Consider the following 22690-nt stretch of genomic DNA (forward strand, 5'->3'; position numbering starts at 1 on the left):
TTGAACAGAGGGGGAGGGTATGTGATGTCAACCGGCTGTAGTACAAAGGGCCGGTATGTTTTGCAGAAGCGTGGGTGCTCTGCAATGTGAAGTTGGCTGGGACCTGTGGTTCCACAGGATTGCATTACATGCAGAGCCATGGAAGGGTGTGTGATGCTGATTACACACTCCTTACCACCTGTGGGTGTGGCTCCAGGGGTTAAAGCAATCCTGTCTCTGAACCTAGGAGGAGTGTGTCTAGGGCAGTCTAGATAGAGACTAGCTCCAGACGTCCAGTGTGTGGACTGGAAACAAGTGAGAGCAGGGAGCTCTGAGAGTGTGTCTAGGGCAGTCTAGATAGAGACTGGCTCCAGACGTCCAGTGTGTGGACTGGAAACCAGTGAGAGCAGAGCCGGGAGCTCTGGGTGTATGAGCCTGTGCGGAGGCTGAACACAAGGCTCTGATATTGAGTCTGAGGTGAGTGCAGCCAGGCCAGGGCTGTAGGGCCGAATCTCTCCAGGAGGAGAGACAGACAGGGGTCTGCAGAGGGCCCTGGGTGCTGGAAGGAACCTTGGCTAGAGTTGTACGCTTGCAGGAGCCAGAGAGTGGGGAAGTTGCTAAAACTTCCATTATGGACTTATTGTTTATGTGTGAGGGCAGTTTATGCTGAGTGTTTTTAAATAAACTGCCGGAATTTCTATGGAGAGACTGTGTACGTGTGTTGCTGAAGCTACCTCACACCGCTGCATGCGAGTGGAACCCCCACGTTGCAGGGCGCAACATTACAACTTATATAGACGACGGATTGTAACTGATGCCCTTGCATTGCATCTGCCGCATGACTGAATGACTGACCGTCGGGCGGCAGCATGTAGCATGAGTGGCAGAATCCCCTTTTTTTTTTTTTTTTTTTTTGTTTTTTTTTTTTTTTTCTTCGCTGCGCATGCTCAGCTCTATGTTTTATCAATTTGAAATCCATGTGTCTCTCTCGGAGGCCGAACAATCATCTGATCGCCCGGCAGCCGGCTTTTGGGAGCGGTCAGCTGATCGGCCGGGTGATCAGCTGATTGTTCACAATAGACTGCTGCTGGTAAAACAGTAAGGAAAAAAAAACAAAAAACGTTCGTTGTTTTGCAGCATCAGTCACATCGGTTGTGCCACTATCTGCAACGCATCTGTTGCATCAGTCCCACAACTGATTGTGACGGATGCCGCTCAACGCAAGTGTGAAAGCCGCCTAACTGTGATGCTGCCATGACCGTTATGAAATAATAATGCAGTCCTATGTAACACAACAGATAAGTGATATCTCTGAGTACAGATAATGTAGTAGATGTCACCTGCAGTCCTATGTAACACCACAGATAACACAGTGCTATCTGAGCACAGATTCAGTGGCGTACCGCCAATGGTGGCAGGCCACGCAACTGCTATAGGGCACGTGAGCCAGGAGGAGGCCTGCGGACCCAAGCACCTGCTTCAGCTGAATGTGCGTCTGAGAGCGTGTATGCAGATGAAATGCATTGCAGCACAGAGACCCGTGGGGTCCCTGCACTACAATGTGCCTGTTGATTAAAGAATTTGAATATTTGCTGCTCCCCCATTCTCCACCCACATCTTTGCACTGAAGGCGGTGCTGAGAGGTGGGCAGGATTATGGGCGTGGGGAGCAGTGAATATTCAAATTCTTTAATAGCCACACTCAAGATCAACCTGCAGCGGCTTCCTGCAGCGGCTTCCTGCAGTCATGTGAGCCACTATTACAGAATTTGAATATTTACTGCTCCCCGTATCCATATTCCCGGGAGTGTGGAGCACAGAATATGCCGCCTCCTGACTGCGGTATAAGTCTGCGCCGCTTACACATTGAGGTCAGTTGCCAGCATTGAATGAGGATCCCGGGGGAGCAGAGGGAAGAGGAGTGTGATTGTTTGGGGTTTTTTTTTTTATAATTTTGTTTATGGTGTTTTGTGTGATGGGGGATCATATGGACCAGGATGGGGACATATACCAGGATGTGGACATATACCAGGATGGGGCTATGATGGGAGACATTACAACAGAATGAAGTGTCTCGGGGCAAATTGTATGTCTTTATAAGATTTAGAATTCTACAATGGCCCATACATCTTTCCAACATGGGGGAGGGGGAAGGCCCAAACTTTATACCGGGGCCCATCGGACTTTAGTTATGTCACTAGGTAAGAGATTCCCTTTAGAAATGAATGACAGAAATAATAATGGCCGGCTACCTACGGTGTCTGGGGGCAAGGCAAGATGCGCCATGACTTGGGGCACGTGAAGCAATGTTTTATGGCACGATGTATAACGCCACATTGATTTACGGCGCATGGCGCAATGTATAATGACGCTGTGTATCCTGGCACAATAGATTATTTCAGATAAATCTTTCGTGGACAATGATTGGCCTCTGGCTGATACATGCCTGGATTTAAGAATGCCTGTTCATTATTAAACTTTTTTTTTTTTTTTGAGGAGGGGGCATTCAAACTTTTACTATGAAGCCCCATGATTTCTATATATACCCCTATACAGATAATGTAGTAGATGTCACCTGCAGTCCTATGTAACACCACAGATAACACAGTGATATCTCTGAGTACAGATAATGTAGTAGGTGTCACCTGCAGTCCTATGTAACACCACAGATAACACAGTGATATCTCTGAGTACAGATAATGTAGTAGATGTCACCTGCAGTCCTATGTAACACCACAGATAACACAGTGATATCTCTCTGAGTACAGATAATGTAGTAGGTGTCACCTGCAGTCCTATGTAACACCACAGATAACACAGTGATATCTCTGAGTACAGATAATGTAGTAGATGTCACCTGCAGTCCTATGTAACACCACAGATAACACAGTGATATCTCTCTGAGTACAGATAATGTAGTAGATGTCACCTGCAGTCCTATGTAACACCACAGATAACACAGTGATATCTCTGAGTACAGATAATGTAGTAGATGTCACCTGCAGTCCTATGTAACACCACAGATAGCACAGTGATATCTCTGAGTACAGATAATGTAGTAGATGTCACCTGCAGTCCTATGTAACACCACAGATCACACAGTGATATCTCTGAGTACAGATAATGTAGTAGATGTCACCTGCAGTCCTATGTAACACCACAGATAGCACAGTGATATCTCTGAGTACAGATAATGTAGTAGATGTCACCTGCAGTCCTATGTAACACCACAGATAGCACAGTGATATCTCTGAGTACAGATAATGTAGTAGATGTCACCTGCAGTCCTATGTAACACCACAGATAACACAGTGATATCTCTGAGTACAGATAATGTAGTAGATGTCACCTGCAGTCCTATGTAACACCACAGATAACATTTTGAATCACTACAGCTGTCCTAAGTAAAATATATCTCTGTACCGTGTTAGCCAGTAGAGATAGAAAAATTGTTTAAAAGAACAGAGTCCTCAGCCATTAAAAGGTATCAACCACTGAGGACTCTGTTCTTTTAAACAATTTTTTTACAGCTGTCCTGTAATAGTGAATGTTTCTGCAGTGGTGACTCCCTTTAGGGACGGGTCAGATTTGTGGTCAGTCGGGGTTTGGGTCCTGGTTCGGGGCTGGGTCCGGGGTGGGCTCGGGCTGGGTCCGGGGTGGGCTCGGGCTGGGTTCGGGGTGGGCTCGGGCTGGGTGGCTGCTTTCCTCTGGGAGGAGCAGATTGTGACAGTCGAGTTTATCATCTACAGCCGGGACTTTATCTTCTCCGTCTTTCTTTCTTGCTGTCACTCTCTCCACGCTGCAGACCCTGTCCTGGAATAGTGGAAGCCATGAAAGTCTTCATCTGGACCATCACCCTCATCCTCCTCCTCCAGTGCGGTAGGTGCAGCTCTCAGGATTCTGCAGATGGAGCAGAGTTGGGTTTGCTCTTTGGCGCTGGTCATATTTACATCATGATGTGTTCTGTGATTTCACACGGGACAACAGCTATAGCTGTACAAGATGAGGAAGTAGGAAAGTTGTAGTCCCATGTAAAGTGCTAAACGACTACAGGTATAGCCGAGCCGAGTCATTTGGCTCAGCTAACTAATATCTGCAAATAAACAGAAATCTCTCAGGAATCGCGTTAAATAAAAAAATAACTGATTTCTCTACAAACTGTTTTACGAACTTTGCCTTATTTACTCAAGGCCGGTGTAGCAGAGCGGAGTGTGTCAGAGCTCAGTATAGCAGTGCACGGTGTAGCAGAGCAGAGCGTGTCAGAGCTCAGTATAGCAGTGCACGGTGTAGCCTGTGATGTTACATGGGACTGCAGGGAATTTCTTCTGTGTATTTATACTCCGAGAACTCGCCCAGCGCACAATGAATCCAGTCATTTACATTTTCTCCTTTATTATTAGTAAATAGTGTGGAGTCCTGACTGATACATTGTAGCAGAATGACAGCTCAGTGCAGATTACTCTGGATACAATTGTCTCCACCTCTCAGCTGAGAGCAGAAGAACTAGAGGAAAACGTGTTCTCATTCAAAGGCAGCAAGCAATGATCTAGAGAAGGGGGGGTATTGTAGACGATTAAATATCCTGCCCAGTTCTAACATATCGAGGACAAATCCCTGAAAATCTGTCAGCGGGGGGTTGCCATCCTGGATCAGCGGAATCTCCGGGGGCTGCCATCCTAGATCAGCGGAATCTCCGGGGCTGCCATCCTAGATCAGCGGAATCTCCGGGGCTGCCATCCTAGATCAGCGGAATCTCCGGGGGCTTTGGTGCCCTCCAGTTCTGATAATACGGTTGAGCTGTTGTGTATTTCTGTGGCCTCTTCTAGGGTCGGTCGCTTCGGTGCCCTCCAGTTCTGATGCTGCGGTTGAGCTGTTGTATTTCCATGGCCTCTTCTAGGGTCGGTCACTTCGGTGCCCTCCAGTTCTGATGCTGTAGTTGAGCTGTTGTATTTCCATGGCCTCTTCTAGGGTTGGTCACTTCGGTGCCCTCCAGTTCTGATGCTGCGGTTGAGCTGTTGTATTTCCATGGCCTCTTCTAGGGTCGGTCACTTCGGTGCCCTCCAGTTCTGATGCTGCGGTTGAGCTGTTGTATTTCCATGGCCTCTTCTAGGGTCGGTCACTTCGGTGCCCTCCAGTTCTGATGCTGCGGTTGAGCTGTTGTATTTCCATGGCCTCTTCTAGGGTCGGTCACTTCGGTGCCCTCCAGTTCTGATGCTGCGGTTGAGCTGTTGTATTTCCATGGCCTCTTCTAGGGTCGGTCACTTCGGTGCCCTCCAGTTCTGATGCTGTAGTTGAGCTGTTGTATTTCCATGGCCTCTTCTAGGGTTGGTCACTTCGGTGCCCTCCAGTTCTGATGCTGCGGTTGAGCTGTTGTATTTCCATGGCCTCTTCTAGGGTCGGTCACTTCGGTGCCCTCCAGTTCTGATGCTGCGGTTGAGCTGTTGTATTTCCATGGCCTCTTCTAGGGTCGGTCACTTCGGTGCCCTCCAGTTCTGATGCTGCGGTTGAGCTGTTGTATTTCCATGGCCTCTTCTAGGGTCGGTCACTTCGGTGCCCTCCAGTTCTGATGCTGCGGTTGAGCTGTTGTATTTCCATGGCCTCTTCTAGGGTCGGTCACTTCGGTGCCCTCCAGTTCTGATGCTGTAGTTGAGCTGTTGTGTATTTCCGTGGCCTCTTCTAGGGTCGGTCACTTCGGTGCCCTCCAGTTCTGATGCTGTAGTTGAGCTGTTGTGTATTTCCGTGGCCTCTTCTAGGGTCGGTCACTTCGGTGCCCTCCAGTTCTGATGCTGTAGTTGAGCTGTTGTGTATTTCCGTGGCCTCTTCTAGGGTCGGTCACTTCGGTGCCCTCCAGTTCTGATGCTGTAGTTGAGCTGTTGTGTATTTCCGTGGCCTCTTCTAGGGTCGGTCACTTCGGTGCCCTCCAGTTCTGATGCTGTAGTTGAGCTGTTGTGTATTTCCGTGGCCTCTTCTCGGGTCGGTCACTTCGGTGCCCTCCAGTTCTGCAGCCTCTTCTCATATTGAGCTGCTGCTGCCTCCAGACAATGCAGAGTCCTGAGGAAAGTGAACATTTTTGCTGATGCTTTAATAATCTTTTATTTCTTTTCTCATTTATATTCTATTTCTTTCAGGAATTAGTGAAGGCGCCCCGCAGCCCCGAGACCCGACCATAAGGGACTGCTCTGCGACTCCCCCGGTAAGACCCTAGTATATAAAGTCCCAGAACGTTTCCCCTGTATACAGCGTATTATCTGCACCTGGATGTGTAATGCTGGGTGCACGGAGACTTGATGCATGTGGCAAATATAGGTTTTCTTTTTCCATTTTAAATGAAGTGATTTCTGACTGATATAATGTGGCTCTTGTGTTTCCTTACGGTGAACAATAAAATCAATCTCATTTTGGGCTGGGCCCTAGAGCAGAGTAATGGGCTGACACTTTGTATTGTCTGCACTTTCCGCTGCATCGTGTGCTGGGCCCTAGAGCAGAATAATGGGCTGACACTTTGTATTGTCTGTACTTTCCGCTGCATCGTGTGATTCCCCGGGTCCGTACGATTACACACATAGCAAACATGCAAAGATCGGTTTTGTTTTTAATGTAAGTGGTGAAAGAAATTTAGAAATTTATAATAATATTTTTTTGGGCGTTTATCGATATCTTTTGAGACCTGTAACATTTCAATTTTTTTACATAGGGACTTGTGTGACGGCTTATTTTTTGTGTCCTGAATTAACACTTCATTTTGGGGTAGTTTCGATGTTTTGGTCACTTGGTATTGCAATGTTGCAGCGGCCCAAAAAAATTTAATTTTTGGCAAGTTTTTTTTTTTCATTACATAGTTTGTTGATTGGATTAATTTATTTTCAATTTTTATTTTTTTTATCTTTCTTGGACGTTTATGAATACAGAGATACGAAATGTGGGATTTTTTTTTTTTTTTTAATTGCGTTATTTTTAATGGGGCAAAAGGGGGGTGATTTGAACTTTTTATAATATTGTGATTTTTTTTTTTTTTAAAAACCTTTTTATACTTTTTACTGTATGTGTTAGTCTCCTATGGATTGTCTGTTCTTTACAGAGCAGCAAAAATCTCGATCTCCTATGAACACCAGCTAACCAATGACTTTCATGGAAGGACTGTGATGACAGGATTGGGGGGGCATCAGCGGACCCCCGGCTGTCACGGGAACCCAGAGATGATCTCTCTTTTTCATTTTCCTAATCCTTCTTTTTACTTCATAATATACTTTTTCTGTGTCTTCATCCTCTTAATTTTCTTTTCTTTTATTTCTTCACTCCTATTTTTCTCCGTCATTCTCCATCATCTCTTCCTTCTATAGTTTGTCTTCTTCTTCCTCTTCCTTCTTTCTCTTTGTTTTCCTTTTTATCTTTCTTTGCCCCTAATTTTCTGTTCTTTTGTGTCCAGTTTGTTCCACCAACGGCAAAAATCTCCACTGAAGACCTGAACAACCTTCGCCAGCAAATGAGGATCAACAACATCTCCGCTTATATAATTCCAGCCACCGACCCGCACCTGGTGAGGAAAATGCAAAGTCTTCTGGATGGGGGTGAGGATGGGGATGAGGGTGGGGGTGAGGATGGGGATGAGGGTGGGGATGAGGGTGGGGGTGAGGATGAGGGTGGGGGTGAGGATGAGGGTGGGGGTGAGGATGGGGATGGGGGTGAGGATGGGGATGGGGGTGAGGATGGGGATGAGGGTGGGGATGAGGGTGGGGGTGAGGATGAGGGTGGGGGTGAGGATGGGGATGAGGGTGGGGATGAGGATGGGGGTGAGGATGGGGGTGGGGATGGGGGTGAGGATGGGGATGGGGGTGAGGATGGGGATGGGGGTGAGGATGGGGATGGGGGTGAGGATGGGGATGGGGGTGGGGGTGAGGATGAGGATGGGGATGAGGATGGGGGTGGGGATGAGGATGGGGGTGAGGATGGGGGTGAGGATGGGGATGGGGGTGGGGGTGAGGATGGGGATGGGGGTGAGGATGGGGGTGGGGATGGGGGTGAGGATGGGGATGAGGGTGGGGGTGGGGATGAGGGTGGGGATGGGGGTGAGGATGGGGATGGGGGTGAGGGTGGGGGTGAGGATGGGGCTGGGGGTGAGGATGGGGCTGGGGGTGAGGATGGGGGTGAGGATGGGGCTGGGGATGGGGGTGAGGATGGGGATGGGGGTGAGGATGGGGGTGGATGGGATGGGGTGGGGATGGGGGTGAGGATGGGGGTGAGGATGAGGATGGGGATGAGGATAGGGATGGGGGTGGGGTGAGGATGGGGATGAGGATGGGGGTGGGGATGAGGATGGGGGTGAGGATGGGGCTGGGGGTGAGGGTGGGGGTGAGGATGGGGGTGGGGGTGAGGATGGGGATGGGGGTGAGGATGGGGATGAGGGTGGGGATGGGGATGGATACAGGAGCAGTCAGGAGAACACTGCAATGATAATGATGTTTCTTGGTGTCACAGATGGAGGGCACTTATTGGAAGAAGTGGGAGAAGACGTTTATCTACATAGGAGTAGATCCCACAGCAGCACAGAATATTTCAGGAAATGAGATTACTGATCATTGGGGGGGTGACTCTATGTTACATAATTAACAAGGCCAAGGCCCCTGCAGAGTATAAGGACAGTCATTCCCTGATGTATGCATTGTCCATGTCCATCTATAGGATGATTGTAGCGAGGATCGAGCCTCATGTAATGGGCTGAATATAATGGGGATGATGGGAAGATCACATACATTTAGAATATATGAGCCGTATATGACAGATTTAGTGCAGATGTGAACGTTTTTTTATGTCTAATCTTATTTTACATTATATAATCAGGGAGAATACATCGCGAACCGCGAGAAGCGCAGACAATGGCTGACCGGATTCACCGGATCCTCAGGTACAAAGGGGGATTCATCAGTGAGACGCCGAGAAATAGCAGCCAGGAGGAAAATACCCCAACTGTAGAGACGGTGTAAATGACGTCTATAACATTATATCTTCACATTATAATCACTGTAAGGTATTGGGTTAACGATCCTCCATCATCACACGGAGCAGGAATCCTCGCAGCTGCCGTGAATTCTGCTCCAGTGAGGACCCCGGAGATTAGGACCGTGCACCCCGAGCAATGAACCCAAAACAGACGACCATTAACGAATGTGATAGAGACTGACAAAGGGAAAATCTCTGAATACTCGGTAGGCGCTGAATTATGACCCTCACACATCAGGGTAAACCCAAGCCTCCGCTGTGGTCCACTAGATCCCATCCTGTTCACAGCCGCAGGAGATCGGCTTTATTACATTGTATCTGATGTGAAGGATCGGCTTTATTACATTGTATCTGATGTGAGGGATCGGCTTTATTACATTGTATCTGATGTGAGGGATCGGCTTTATTACATTGTATCTGATGTGAGGGATCGGCTTTATTCCATTGTATCTGATGTGGGGGATCGGCTTTATTACATTGTATCTGATGTGGGGGATGGGGTTTATTACACTGTATCTGATGTGAGGGATCGGCTTTATTACACTGTATCTGATGTGAGGGATCGGCTTTATTACATTGTATCTGATGTGAGGGATCGGCTTTATTACATTGTATCTGATGTGGGGGATCGGCTTTATTACATTGTATCTGATGTGGGGGATCGGCTTTATTACACTGTATCTGATGTGAGGGATCGGCTTTATTACACTGTATCTGATGTGGGGGATCGGCTTTATTACATTGTATCTGATGTGAGGGATCGGCTTTATTACATTGTATCTGATGTGAGGGATCGGCTTTATTACACTGTATCTGATGTGAGGGATCGGCTTTATTACACTGTATCTGATGTGAGGGATCGGCTTTATTACACTGTATCTGATGTGGGGGATGGGGTTTATTACACTGTATCTGATGTGAGGGATCGGCTTTATTACACTGTATCTGATGTGAGGGATCGGCTTTATTACATTGTATCTGATGTGAGGGATCGGCTTTATTACATTGTATCTGATGTGAGGGATCGGCTTTATTACACTGTATCTGATGTGGGGGATCGGGTTTATTACACTGTATCTGATGTGAGGGATCGGGTTTATTACACTGTATCTGATGTGGGGGATCGGCTTTATTACATTGTATCTGATGTGGGGGATCGGCTTTATTACACTGTATCTGATGTGAGGGATCGGCTTTATTACACTGTATCTGATGTGGGGGATCGGCTTTATTACACTGTATCTGATGTGGGGGATCGGCTTTATTACACTGTATCTGATGTGAGGGATCGGCTTTATTACACTGTATCTGATGTGAGGGATCGGCTTTATTACATTGTATCTGATGTGAGGGATCGGCTTTATTACATTGTATCTGATGTGAGGGATCGGCTTTATTACACTGTATCTGATGTGAGGGATCGGCTTTATTACACTGTATCTGATGTGAGGGATCGGCTTTATTACACTGTATCTGATGTGAGGGATCGGCTTTATTACATTGTATCTGATGTGGGGGATCGGCTTTATTACATTGTATCTGATGTGAGGGATCGGCTTTATTACATTGTATCTGATGTGAGGGATCGGCTTTATTACATTGTATCTGATGTGGGGGATCGGCTTTATTACATTGTATCTGATGTGGGGGATGGGGTTTATTACACTGTATCTGATGTGAGGGATCGGCTTTATTACACTGTATCTGATGTGAGGGATCGGCTTTATTACATTGTATCTGATGTGAAGGATCGGCTTTATTACACTGTATCTGATGTGAGGGATCGGCTTTATTACATTGTATCTGATGTGAGGGATCGGCTTTATTACACTGTATCTGATGTGAGGGATCGGCTTTATTACATTGTATCTGATGTGAGGGATCGGCTTTATTACACTGTATCTGATGTGAGGGATCGGCTTTATTACATTGTATCTGATGTGAGGGATCGGCTTTATTACATTGTATCTGATGTGGGGGATCGGCTTTATTACATTGTATCTGATGTGGGGGATCGGCTTTATTACACTGTATCTGATGTGAGGGATCGGCTTTATTACACTGTATCTGATGTGGGGGATCGGCTTTATTACACTGTATCTGATGTGAGGGATCGGCTTTATTACACTGTATCTGATGTGGGGGATCGGCTTTATTACACTGTATCTGATGTGAGGGATCGGCTTTATTACACTGTATCTGATGTGAGGGATCGGCTTTATTACACTGTATCTGATGTGAGGGATCGGCTTTATTACACTGTATCTGATGTGGGGGATCGGGTTTATTACACTGTATCTGATGTGGGGGATCGGCTTTATTACACTGTATCTGATGTGGGGGATCGGCTTTATTACACTGTATCTGATGTGAGGGATCGGCTTTATTACACTGTATATGATGTGAGGGATCGGCTTTATTACATTGTATATGATGTGGGGGATCGGCTTTATTACACTGTATCTGATGTGGGGGATCGGCTTTATTACATTGTATATGATGTGAGGGATCGGCTTTATTACATTGTATCTGATGTGAGGGATCGGCTTTATTACATTGTATCTGATGTGAGGGATCGGCTTTATTACACTGTATCTGATGTGAGGGATCGGCTTTATTACACTGTATCTGATGTGAGGGATCGGCTTTATTACATTGTATCTGATGTGAGGGATCGGCTTTATTACATTGTATCTGATGTGGGGGATCGGCTTTATTACACTGTATCTGATGTGAGGGATCGGCTTTATTACACTGTATCTGATGTGGGGGATCGGCTTTATTACACTGTATCTGATGTGAGGGATCGGCTTTATTACACTGTATCTGATGTGAGGGATCGGCTTTATTACACTGTATCTGATGTGAGGGATCGGCTTTATTACATTGTATCTGATGTGAGAGATCGGCTTTATTACACTGTATCTGATGTGAGGGATCGGGTTTATTACACTGTATCTGATGTGAGGGATCGGCTTTATTACACTGTATCTGATGTGAGGGATCGGCTTTATTACACTGTATCTGATGTGAGGGAGCGGCTTTATTACATTGTATCTGATGTGGGGGATCGGCTTTATTACACTGTATCTGATGTGGGGGATCGGCTTTATTACACTGTATCTGATGTGAGGGATCGGCTTTATTACACTGTATCTGATGTGAGGGATCGGCTTTATTACACTGTATCTGATGTGGGGGATCGGCTTTATTACACTGTATCTGATGTGGGGGATCGGCTTTATTACACTGTATCTGATGTGGGGGATCGGCTTTATTACACTGTATCTGATGTGAGGGATCGGCTTTATTACACTGTATCTGATGTGAGGGATCGGCTTTATTACACTGTATCTGATGTGGGGGATCGGCTTTATTACACTGTATCTGATGTGAGGGATCGGCTTTATTACACTGTATCTGATGTGAGGGATCGGCTTTATTACATTGTATCTGATGTGAGGGATCGGCTTTATTACACTGTATCTGATGTGGGGGATCGGCTTTATTACACTGTATCTGATGTGGGGGATCGGCTTTATTACATTGTATCTGATGTGAGGGATCGGCTTTATTACATTGTATCTGATGTGGGGGATCGGCTTTATTACACTGTATCTGATGTGAGGGATCGGCTTTATTACATTGTATCTGATGTGGGGGATCGGCTTTATTACATTGTATCTGATGTGGGGGATCGGCTTTATTACATTGTATCTGATGTGGGGGATCGGCTTTATTACATTGTATCTGATGTGAGGGATCGGCTTTATTACATTGTATCTGATGTGAGGGATCGGCTTTATTACACTGTATCTGATGTGAGGGATCGGGTTTATTACACTGTATCTGATGTGAGGGATCGGGTTTATTACACTGTATCTGATGTGAGGGATCGGGTTTATTACACTGTATCTGATGTGGGGGATCGGCTTTATTACATTGTATCTGATGTGAGGGATCGGCTTTATTACACTGTATCTGATGTGAGGGATCGGCTTTATTACACTGTATCTGATGTGGGGGATCGGCTTTATTACATTGTATCTGATGTGAGGGGATCGGCTTTATTACACTGTATATGATGTGGGGGATCGGCTTTATTACACTGTATCTGATGTGGGGGATCGGCTTTATTACATTGTATCTGATGTGAGGGGATCGGCTTTATTACACTGTATCTGATGTGGGGGATCGGCTTTATTACACTGTATCTGATGTGAGGGATCGGGTTTATTACACTGTATCTGATGTGGGGGATCGGCTTTATTACATTGTATCTGATGTGAGGGGATCGGCTTTATTACACTGTATCTGATGTGGGGGATCGGCTTTATTACACTGTATCTGATGTGAGGGATCGGGTTTATTACACTGTATCTGATGTGAGGGATCGGCTTTATTACATTGTATCTGATGTGAGGGATCGGCTTTATTACACTGTATCTGATGTGGGGGATCGGCTTTATTACACTGTATCTGATGTGAGGGATCGGCTTTATTACATTGTATCTGATGTGAGGGATCGGCTTTATTACATTGTATCTGATGTGAGGGATCGGCTTTATTACATTGTATCTGATGTGGGGGATCGGCTTTATTACATTGTATCTGATGTGAGGGATCGGCTTTATTACACTGTATCTGATGTGGGGGATGGGGTTTATTACACTGTATCTGATGTGAGGGATCGGCTTTATTACATTGTATCTGATGTGGGGGATCGGCTTTATTACATTGTATCTGATGTGAGGGATCGGCTTTATTACACTGTATCTGATGTGGGGGATCGGCTTTATTACATTGTATCTGATGTGAGGGATCGGCTTTATTACACTGTATCTGATGTGGGGGATCGGCTTTATTACACTGTATCTGATGTGAGGGATCGGCTTTATTACACTGTATATGATGTGGGAGATCGGCTTTATTACACTGTATCTGATGTGAGGGATCGGCTTTATTACACTGTATCTGATGTGGGGGATCGGCTTTATTACACTGTATCTGATGTGAGGGATCGGGTTTATTACATTGTATCTGATGTGAGGGATCGGCTTTATTACACTGTATCTGATGTGAGGGATCGGCTTTATTACATTGTATCTGATGTGAGGGATCGGCTTTATTACACTGTATCTGATGTGAGGGATCGGCTTTATTACACTGTATCTGATGTGAGGGATCGGCTTTATTACACTGTATCTGATGTGGGGGATGGGGTTTATTACATTGTATCTGATGTGAGGGATCGGCTTTATTACACTGTATCTGATGTGGGGGATCGGCTTTATTACACTGTATCTGATGTGAGGGATCGGCTTTATTACACTGTATCTGATGTGAGGGATCGGCTTTATTACACTGTATCTGATGTGAGGGATCGGCTTTATTACATTGTATCTGATGTGAGGGATCGGCTTTATTACACTGTATCTGATGTGGGGGATCGGCTTTATTACATTGTATCTGATGTGGGGGATCGGCTTTATTACACTGTATCTGATGTGGGGGATCGGCTTTATTACACTGTATCTGATGTGGGGGATCGGCTTTATTACACTGTATCTGATGTGAGGGATCGGCTTTATTACATTGTATCTGATGTGGGGGATCGGCTTTATTACACTGTATCTGATGTGAGGGATCGGCTTTATTACACTGTATCTGATGTGGGGGATCGGCTTTATTACACTGTATCTGATGTGAGGGATCGGCTTTATTACATTGTATCTGATGTGAGGGATCGGCTTTATTACACTGTATCTGATGTGAGGGATCGGCTTTATTACACTGTATCTGATGTGGGGGATCGGCTTTATTACACTGTATCTGATGTGGGGGATCGGCTTTATTACACTGTATCTGATGTGGGGGATCGGCTTTATTACATTGTATCTGATGTGAGGGATCGGCTTTATTACATTGTATCTGATGTGCGGGATCGGCTTTATTACACTGTATCTGATGTGGGGGATCGGCTTTATTACACTGTATCTGATGTGGGGGATCGGCTTTATTACACTGTATCTGATGTGGGGGATCGGCTTTATTACACTGTATCTGATGTGAGGGATCGGCTTTATTACACTGTATCTGATGTGGGGGATCGGCTTTATTACACTGTATCTGATGTGAGGGATCGGCTTTATTACATTGTATCTGATGTGCGGGATCGGCTTTATTACACTGTATCTGATGTGGGGGATCGGCTTTATTACACTGTATCTGATGTGGGGGATCGGCTTTATTACACTGTATCTGATGTGGGGGATCGGCTTTATTACACTGTATCTGATGTGAGGGATCGGCTTTATTACACTGTATCTGATGTGGGGGATCGGCTTTATTACACTGTATCTGATGTGGGGGATCGGCTTTATTACACTGTATCTGATGTGGGGGATCGGCTTTATTACATTGTATCTGATGTGAGGGATCGGCTTTATTACATTGTATCTGATGTGAGGGATCGGCTTTATTACACTGTATCTGATGTGGGGGATCGGCTTTATTACACTGTATCTGATGTGAGGGATCGGCTTTATTACACTGTATCTGATGTGAGGGATCGGCTTTATTACACTGTATCTGATGTGGGGGATCGGCTTTATTACACTGTATCTGATGTGGGGGATCGGCTTTATTACACTGTATCTGATGTGAGGGATCGGCTTTATTACACTGTATCTGATGTGAGGGATCGGCTTTATTACACTGTATCTGATGTGAGGGATCGGCTTTATTACACTGTATCTGATGTGAGGGATCGGCTTTATTACACTGTATCTGATGTGGGGGATCGGCTTTATTACATTGTATCTGATGTGGGGGATCGGCTTTATTACATTGTATCTGATGTGAGGGATTGGCTTTATTACACTGTATCTGATGTGGGGGATCGGCTTTATTACACTGTATCTGATGTGGGGGATCGGCTTTATTACATTGTATCTGATGTGGGGGATCGGCTTTATTACATTGTATCTGATGTGGGGGATCGGCTTTATTACACTGTATCTGATGTGGGGGATCGGCTTTATTACACTGTATCTGATGTGAGGGATCGGCTTTATTACATTGTATCTGATGTGAGGGATCGGCTTTATTACATTGTATCTGATGTGGGGGATCGGCTTTATTACACTGTATCTGATGTGGGGGATCGGCTTTATTACACTGTATCTGATGTGAGGGATCGGCTTTATTACACTGTATCTGATGTGAGGGATCGGCTTTATTACATTGTATCTGATGTGGGGGATCGGCTTTATTACATTGTATCTGATGTGAGGGATCGGCTTTATTACACTGTATCTGATGTGGGGGATCGGCTTTATTACATTGTATCTGATGTGGGGGATCGGCTTTATTACATTGTATCTGATGTGAGGGATCGGCTTTATTACACTGTATCTGATGTGGGGGATCGGCTTTATTACACTGTATCTGATGTGGGGGATGGGGTTTATTACACTGTATCTGATGTGGGGGATGGGGTTTATTACACTGTATCTGATGTGGGGGATGGGGTTTATTACACTGTATCTGATGTGGGGGATCGGCTTTATTACACTGTATCTGATGTGAGGGGATCGGCTTTATTACACTGTATCTGATGTGAGGGATCGGCTTTATTACATTGTATCTGATGTGAGGGATCGGCTTTATTACATTGTATCTGATGTGGGGGATCGGCTTTATTACATTGTATCTGATGTGGGGGATCGGCTTTATTACATTGTATCTGATGTGGGGGGATCGGCTTTATTACACTGTATCTGATGTGGGGGATCGGCTTTATTACACTGTATCTGATGTGGGAGATCGGCTTTATTACACTGTATCTGATGTGAGGGATCGGCTTTATTACACTGTATCTGATGTGGGGGATCGGGTTTATTACACTGTATCTGATGTGGGGGATCGGCTTTATTACACTGTATCTGATGTGGGGGATGGGGTTTATTACACTGTATCTGATGTGGGGGATCGGGTTTATTACATTGTATCTGATGTGGGGGATCGGCTTTATTACATTGTATCTGATGTGGGGGATCGGCTTTATTACACTGTATCTGATGTGAGGGATCGGGTTTATTACATTGTATCTGATGTGGGGGATCGGCTTTATTACACTGTATCTGATGTGAGGGATCGGCTTTATTACACTGTATCTGATGTGCGGGATCGGCTTTATTACATTGTATCTGATGTGGGGGATCGGCTTTATTACACTGTATATGATGTGGGGGATCGGCTTTATTACACTGTATCTGATGTGGGGGATCGGTTTTATTACATTGTATCTGATGTGAGGGATCGGCTTTATTACATTGTATCTGATGTGGGGGATCGGCTTTATTACACTGTATCTGATGTGAGGGATCGGGTTTATTACACTGTATCTGATGTGGGGGATCGGCTTTATTACACTGTATCTGATGTGGGGGATCGGCTTTATTACACTGTATCTGATGTGAGGGATCGGCTTTATTACACTGTATCTGATGTGAGGGATCGGCTTTATTACACTGTATCTGATGTGAGGGATCGGCTTTATTACACTGTATCTGATGTGAGGGATCGGCTTTATTACACTGTATCTGATGTGAGGGATCGGCTTTATTACATTGTATCTGATGTGGGGGATCGGCTTTATTACATTGTATCTGATGTGGGGGATCGGGTTTATTACACTGTATCTGATGTGGGGGATCGGCTTTATTACATTGTATCTGATGTGAGGGATCGGCTTTATTACATTGTATCTGATGTGAGGGATCGGCTTTATTACATTGTATCTGATGTGAGGGATCGGCTTTATTACATTGTATCTGATGTGGGGGATCGGGTTTATTACACTGTATCTGATGTGGGGGATCGGCTTTATTACACTGTATCTGATGTGAGGGATCGGCTTTATTACACTGTATCTGATGTGGGGGATCGGCTTTATTTCACTGTATCTGATGTGAGGGATCGGGTTTATTACATTGTATCTGATGTGGGGGATCGGCTTTATTACATTGTATCTGATGTGAGGGATCGGCTTTATTACACTGTATCTGATGTGAGGGATCGGCTTTATTACACTGTATCTGATGTGAGGGATCGGCTTTATTACACTGTATCTGATGTGGGGGATCGGCTTTATTTCACTGTATCTGATGTGAGGGATCGGGTTTATTACACTGTATCTGATGTGGGGGATCGGCTTTATTACATTGTATCTGATGTGAGGGATCGGCTTTATTACACTGTATCTGATGTGAGGGATCGGCTTTATTACACTGTATCTGATGTGAGGGATCGGCTTTATTACACTGTATCTGATGTGAGGGATCGGCTTTATTACACTGTATCTGATGTGAGGGATCGGCTTTATTACACTGTATCTGATGTGAGGGATCGGCTTTATTACATTGTATCTGATGTGAGGGATCGGCTTTATTACATTGTATCTGATGTGAGGGATCGGCTTTATTACATTGTATCTGATGTGAGGGATCGGCTTTATTACATTGTATCTGATGTGAGGGATCGGGTTTATTACATTGTATCTGATGTGAGGGATCGGCTTTATTACATTGTATCTGATGTGGGGGATCGGGTTTATTACACTGTATCTGATGTGGGGGATCGGCTTTATTACACTGTATATGATGTGGGGGATCGGCTTTATTACACTGTATCTGATGTGGGGGATCGGGTTTATTACACTGTATCTGATGTGGGGGATCGGCTTTATTACATTGTATCTGATGTGGGGGATCGGGTTTATTACACTGTATCTGATGTGGGGGATTGGCTTTATTACACTGTATATGATGTGGGGGATCGGCTTTATTACACTGTATCTGATGTGAGGGATCGGCTTTATTACACTGTATCTGATGTGGGGGATCGGCTTTATTTCACTGTATCTGATGTGAGGGATCGGGTTTATTACATTGTATCTGATGTGGGGGATCGGCTTTATTACATTGTATCTGATGTGAGGGATCGGCTTTATTACACTGTATCTGATGTGGGGGGATCGGCTTTATTACACTGTATCTGATGTGAGGGATCGGCTTTATTACATTGTATCTGATGTGGGGGATCGGCTTTATTACACTGTATCTGATGTGAGGGATCGGCTTTATTACACTGTATCTGATGTGAGGGATCGGCTTTATTACACTGTATCTGATGTGAGGGATCGGGTTTATTACACTGTATCTGATGTGGGGGATCGGCTTTATTACACTGTATCTGATGTGAGGGATCGGCTTTATTACACTGTATCTGATGTGGGGGATCGGCTTTATTACATTGTATCTGATGTGAGGGATCGGCTTTATTACACTGTATCTGATGTGGGGGATCGGCTTTATTACATTGTATCTGATGTGGGGGACCGGCTTTATTACACTGTATCTGATGTGGGGGATCGGCTTTATTACACTGTATCTGATGTGAGGGATCGGCTTTTTCTTTATCGTTCCTTCCATGGGAGACCCAAACCATGGGTGTATAGCTAGCGACCTCCGGAGGACACACAAAGTACTACACTCAAACGTGTAGCTCCTCCCTCCGGGCTATATACACTCCCTGGATGACAATCTACCCAGTTCAATGCTTTGTGTTTCAGGAGGATACACACACTTGCATTCTCTGATATTTTTTCATTTTTATTTTTGATTTTCAAGATTTAGAAGAAAAGCGGGTCCAGTCTGGACTCCCGGCATGTCCCTTCACACCCCACTCAGTCGGCGGTGCTGTTAAGGTTGACTTTACAAGGCTGGAGCCTTCACATGCCGTGCTCCTTCACATCCTCTGAGAGGCTCTGGTTTGAAGTGGGAGCCATCACGGTCCTCTCTGCTTGCAGGAGACCGGTCTCCATCCGCAGCCCTGTCTGGTTCCTGCTGGAAGGAGCGTTCCCCCCCCCTCAGGGACATGGCCCTGCGTCTCAAAAGCTAAGTATTGAGACGTTTTTTCAGGGGTCCCGGGTACTTTTATTAGGGGGACAGTATGTGTTTTATCGTTACTGTAAATTCCGGCCGGTTCTGGGTGTTTCCCCTGAGAACCGCGCCGAAGGTGCCTGCTCTTCGGCCGCATTTTAAAATCTAGGCCCCGGCTTTAGTTTGGGCCTAGTTTCGGTTTCGGCTTCTCTGCATGTCATGCATACAGGCGCCGCCCACCGCTCGGCCAGCAGAGGGGAGGGCACTCCTCTCTGGGGAGATGTTCCCTCCCCTGTATCTCTCTCTGCATCTCTCCCTGGCCCTCTGTTTTCCTGCTCTTGGCCTAATACCCGCCCCCCTCCTCCTTCCAGCGCTATTTTCTCAGCGTTCTTACACTGGACGGCGCTGGATGCTGCAGCTGCTGCTGTTTAGGAAGGCTGACGCTTCACTTGGGCTTTGAGCTGTGGAATCCGGAGGGCACACAGAGAGCGATCTGGTAAGCCACAACCTCTGGTTGTGGGCTTTTTATTACACTCTCAGGACATTCTACAGGAGTGTTTGCTTGCTGCAGAACTTCCACATGGGGCAGCTCCTCAGCAGCATGTCTGTCACCAGGAGCAAGGCTGCAAACATGTACGCTATATGCACTGCATGTAAGCTCATTCTGCCAGAGCCAAGCACATTCCCACATTGTGATGCCTGTGCTAATATGGTTGTGTCTCAGCCTGGAGTCTCCTCAGGGGTTCCTCCGGCTGCTTCGGCCCCGGTGGCTGAACCCCCGGCTTGGGTAGCATCCTTTTCACAAGCTATTTCCCAGTCTTTTGCTGACTCCATGGGGTAGCTGTCCCGGACACTGCTGACCATGCATCAGCCCCCTTCTCAGGGTGCTTCTGCTGCTCCTAGCTCTGCAGAGCTCTCAGAGCATGTCCTAGGACCCCATCCCCCTAAACGGAGACGCAGGGACCCTTCTCCTTCCTCTTCCCACGGCTCTCATTCACGTGCCGAGGTACAGGGCGAGGAGGATTCGTTTACTGTGGCTCTATGTACCCCATTGACTTGTCTGAGGGTGATGCAGATGTTAGTGACTTGATTGTGTCCATGAACTCCGTACTGAACCTCAATCCACCAGTGTCAGAGGAACAAGCCTCTCTGGTAGAGATGCACCAGTTTACCTCACCTAAGAAACCTAGGAGTATGTTTTTTAACCACTCCAGCTTTCAGGCCACTGTTACCAAGCCCAGGGCCTGTCCTGACAAACGTTTTCCTAAGCGTAGTTCAGATGACCGTTTTCCTTTTCCACCAGAGGTGGTTAAGGAATGGGCCCAGTCCCCAAAGGTAGACCCTCCGGTGTCCAGAATCTCAGCCCGCACAGACGTAGCTGTGGCTGATGGCACTTCTCTTAAGGATCCCACTGACCGCCAGGTTGACCTTTTGGCCAAGTCTGTATATGAGGCGGCAGGAGCCTCGTTCTCCCCGTCTTTTCCGGCAGTGTGGGCTCTCAAGGCAGTCTCTGCCTCTCTGGAGGAGATACATTCCCTTACCAGGGACTCTATTCCTGAGAGGGATGCCTTAACTTCTCAAGCTTCGGCTTTTGCATCCTACGCCATGTCTGCCATCCTGGAGGCTTCTCACCGCACGGCGGTGGCCTCCGCTAACTCCCTCGCGATCCGCAGGATCTTGTGGCTTCGAGAGTGGAAATCAGACGCTTCCTCTAAGAAGTACCTTGCAAGTCTCCTTTTGCTGGGTCCCGGCTGTTTGGAGAACAGCTGGATGACATAATTAAGGAAGCTACTGGCGGGAAGAGTACTTCCTTGCCTCAAACTAAAGCTAGGAAACCTGTCCAGGGCAGGATCCAATCGAGGTTTCGGTCCTTTCGTTCCTCTAACTGGTCATCCTCTAAGCCCTCGACCGCGCCCACTACCGCAACCAAGGATCGTAAGTCAAACTGGCACGCAAAGCCGCGTCCTCAAAAGACTGAAGAAGCCGCTGCCACTAAGGCAGCCTCCTCTTGACTATCTGGCTGCGCCAGCAACGTCCTTGGTCGGTGGCAGGCTCTCCCACTTTGGAGACGTGTGGTTCCAACACGTCACCGATCAGTGGGTGCGGGATATCATCTCCCACGGCTACAGGATAGAATTTTCTTCCAGCCCGCCAAACAGATTTTTTCTGTCCACACCCCCCTGCTCCAAAGCCGCCGCCTTCTCTCAGGCCGTGGCATCCCTGCAGGCCAACGGGGTAATTGTTCCGGTTCCCGCCCGGGAACGGTTCAGCGGTTTCTACTCAAACCTCTTTCTAGTCCCCAAGAAGGACGGTTCCTTCCGGCCCATCCTGGATCTCAAGCTTCTCAACAAGCATGTTCAGGTGCGGCACTTTCGCATGGAATCTCTGAGATCGGTCATTGCCTCAATGATCCAAGGAGATTTTCTGGCATCCATCGACATCGGAGATGCCTATCTGCATGTACCTATTGCGGTCTCACACCAGCGTTGGCTACGCTTTGCAATCTGAGAGGAACATTTCCAATTCGTGGCTCTTCCCTTTGGCTTAGCCACGGCCCCTCGAGTGTTCACCAAGGTCATGGCAGCAGTGGTTGCGGTCCTGCACCTCCAGGGGTTGGCAGTGATTCCTTACCTGGACGACCTTCTAGTCAAGGCCTCATCCAGTGTAGACTGCCAGCGGAGTGTCTCTCTCACTGTCGCCACGCTAGTTCAGTTCGGGTGGCTTGTCAACCTGCCCAAGTCCACTCTGACCCCGACCCAGGTACTTATG

General features: G+C 46.6%; 1 protein-coding gene across 1 annotated transcript in view; it reads left to right on the forward strand.

Annotated features, from left to right (window-relative positions):
* The first annotated feature begins 3730 nt into the window (after window positions 1–3730).
* XPNPEP2 (X-prolyl aminopeptidase 2) overlaps window positions 3731–22690 on the forward strand; it is a 107586-nt gene continuing 88626 nt past the window's right edge. The window contains exons 1-4 of the mRNA XM_075322371.1: window positions 3731–3857; window positions 6107–6171; window positions 7405–7515; window positions 8817–8880. Of these exons, the coding sequence (XP_075178486.1) occupies window positions 3809–3857; window positions 6107–6171; window positions 7405–7515; window positions 8817–8880 (289 nt within the window). The 5' untranslated portion in view covers window positions 3731–3808. The remainder of the gene's footprint in view (window positions 3858–6106; window positions 6172–7404; window positions 7516–8816; window positions 8881–22690) is intronic.

This window comes from Anomaloglossus baeobatrachus, chromosome 9 (genome assembly GCF_048569485.1).
Source record: "Anomaloglossus baeobatrachus isolate aAnoBae1 chromosome 9, aAnoBae1.hap1, whole genome shotgun sequence".
Lineage (NCBI taxonomy): Eukaryota > Metazoa > Chordata > Amphibia > Anura > Aromobatidae > Anomaloglossus > Anomaloglossus baeobatrachus.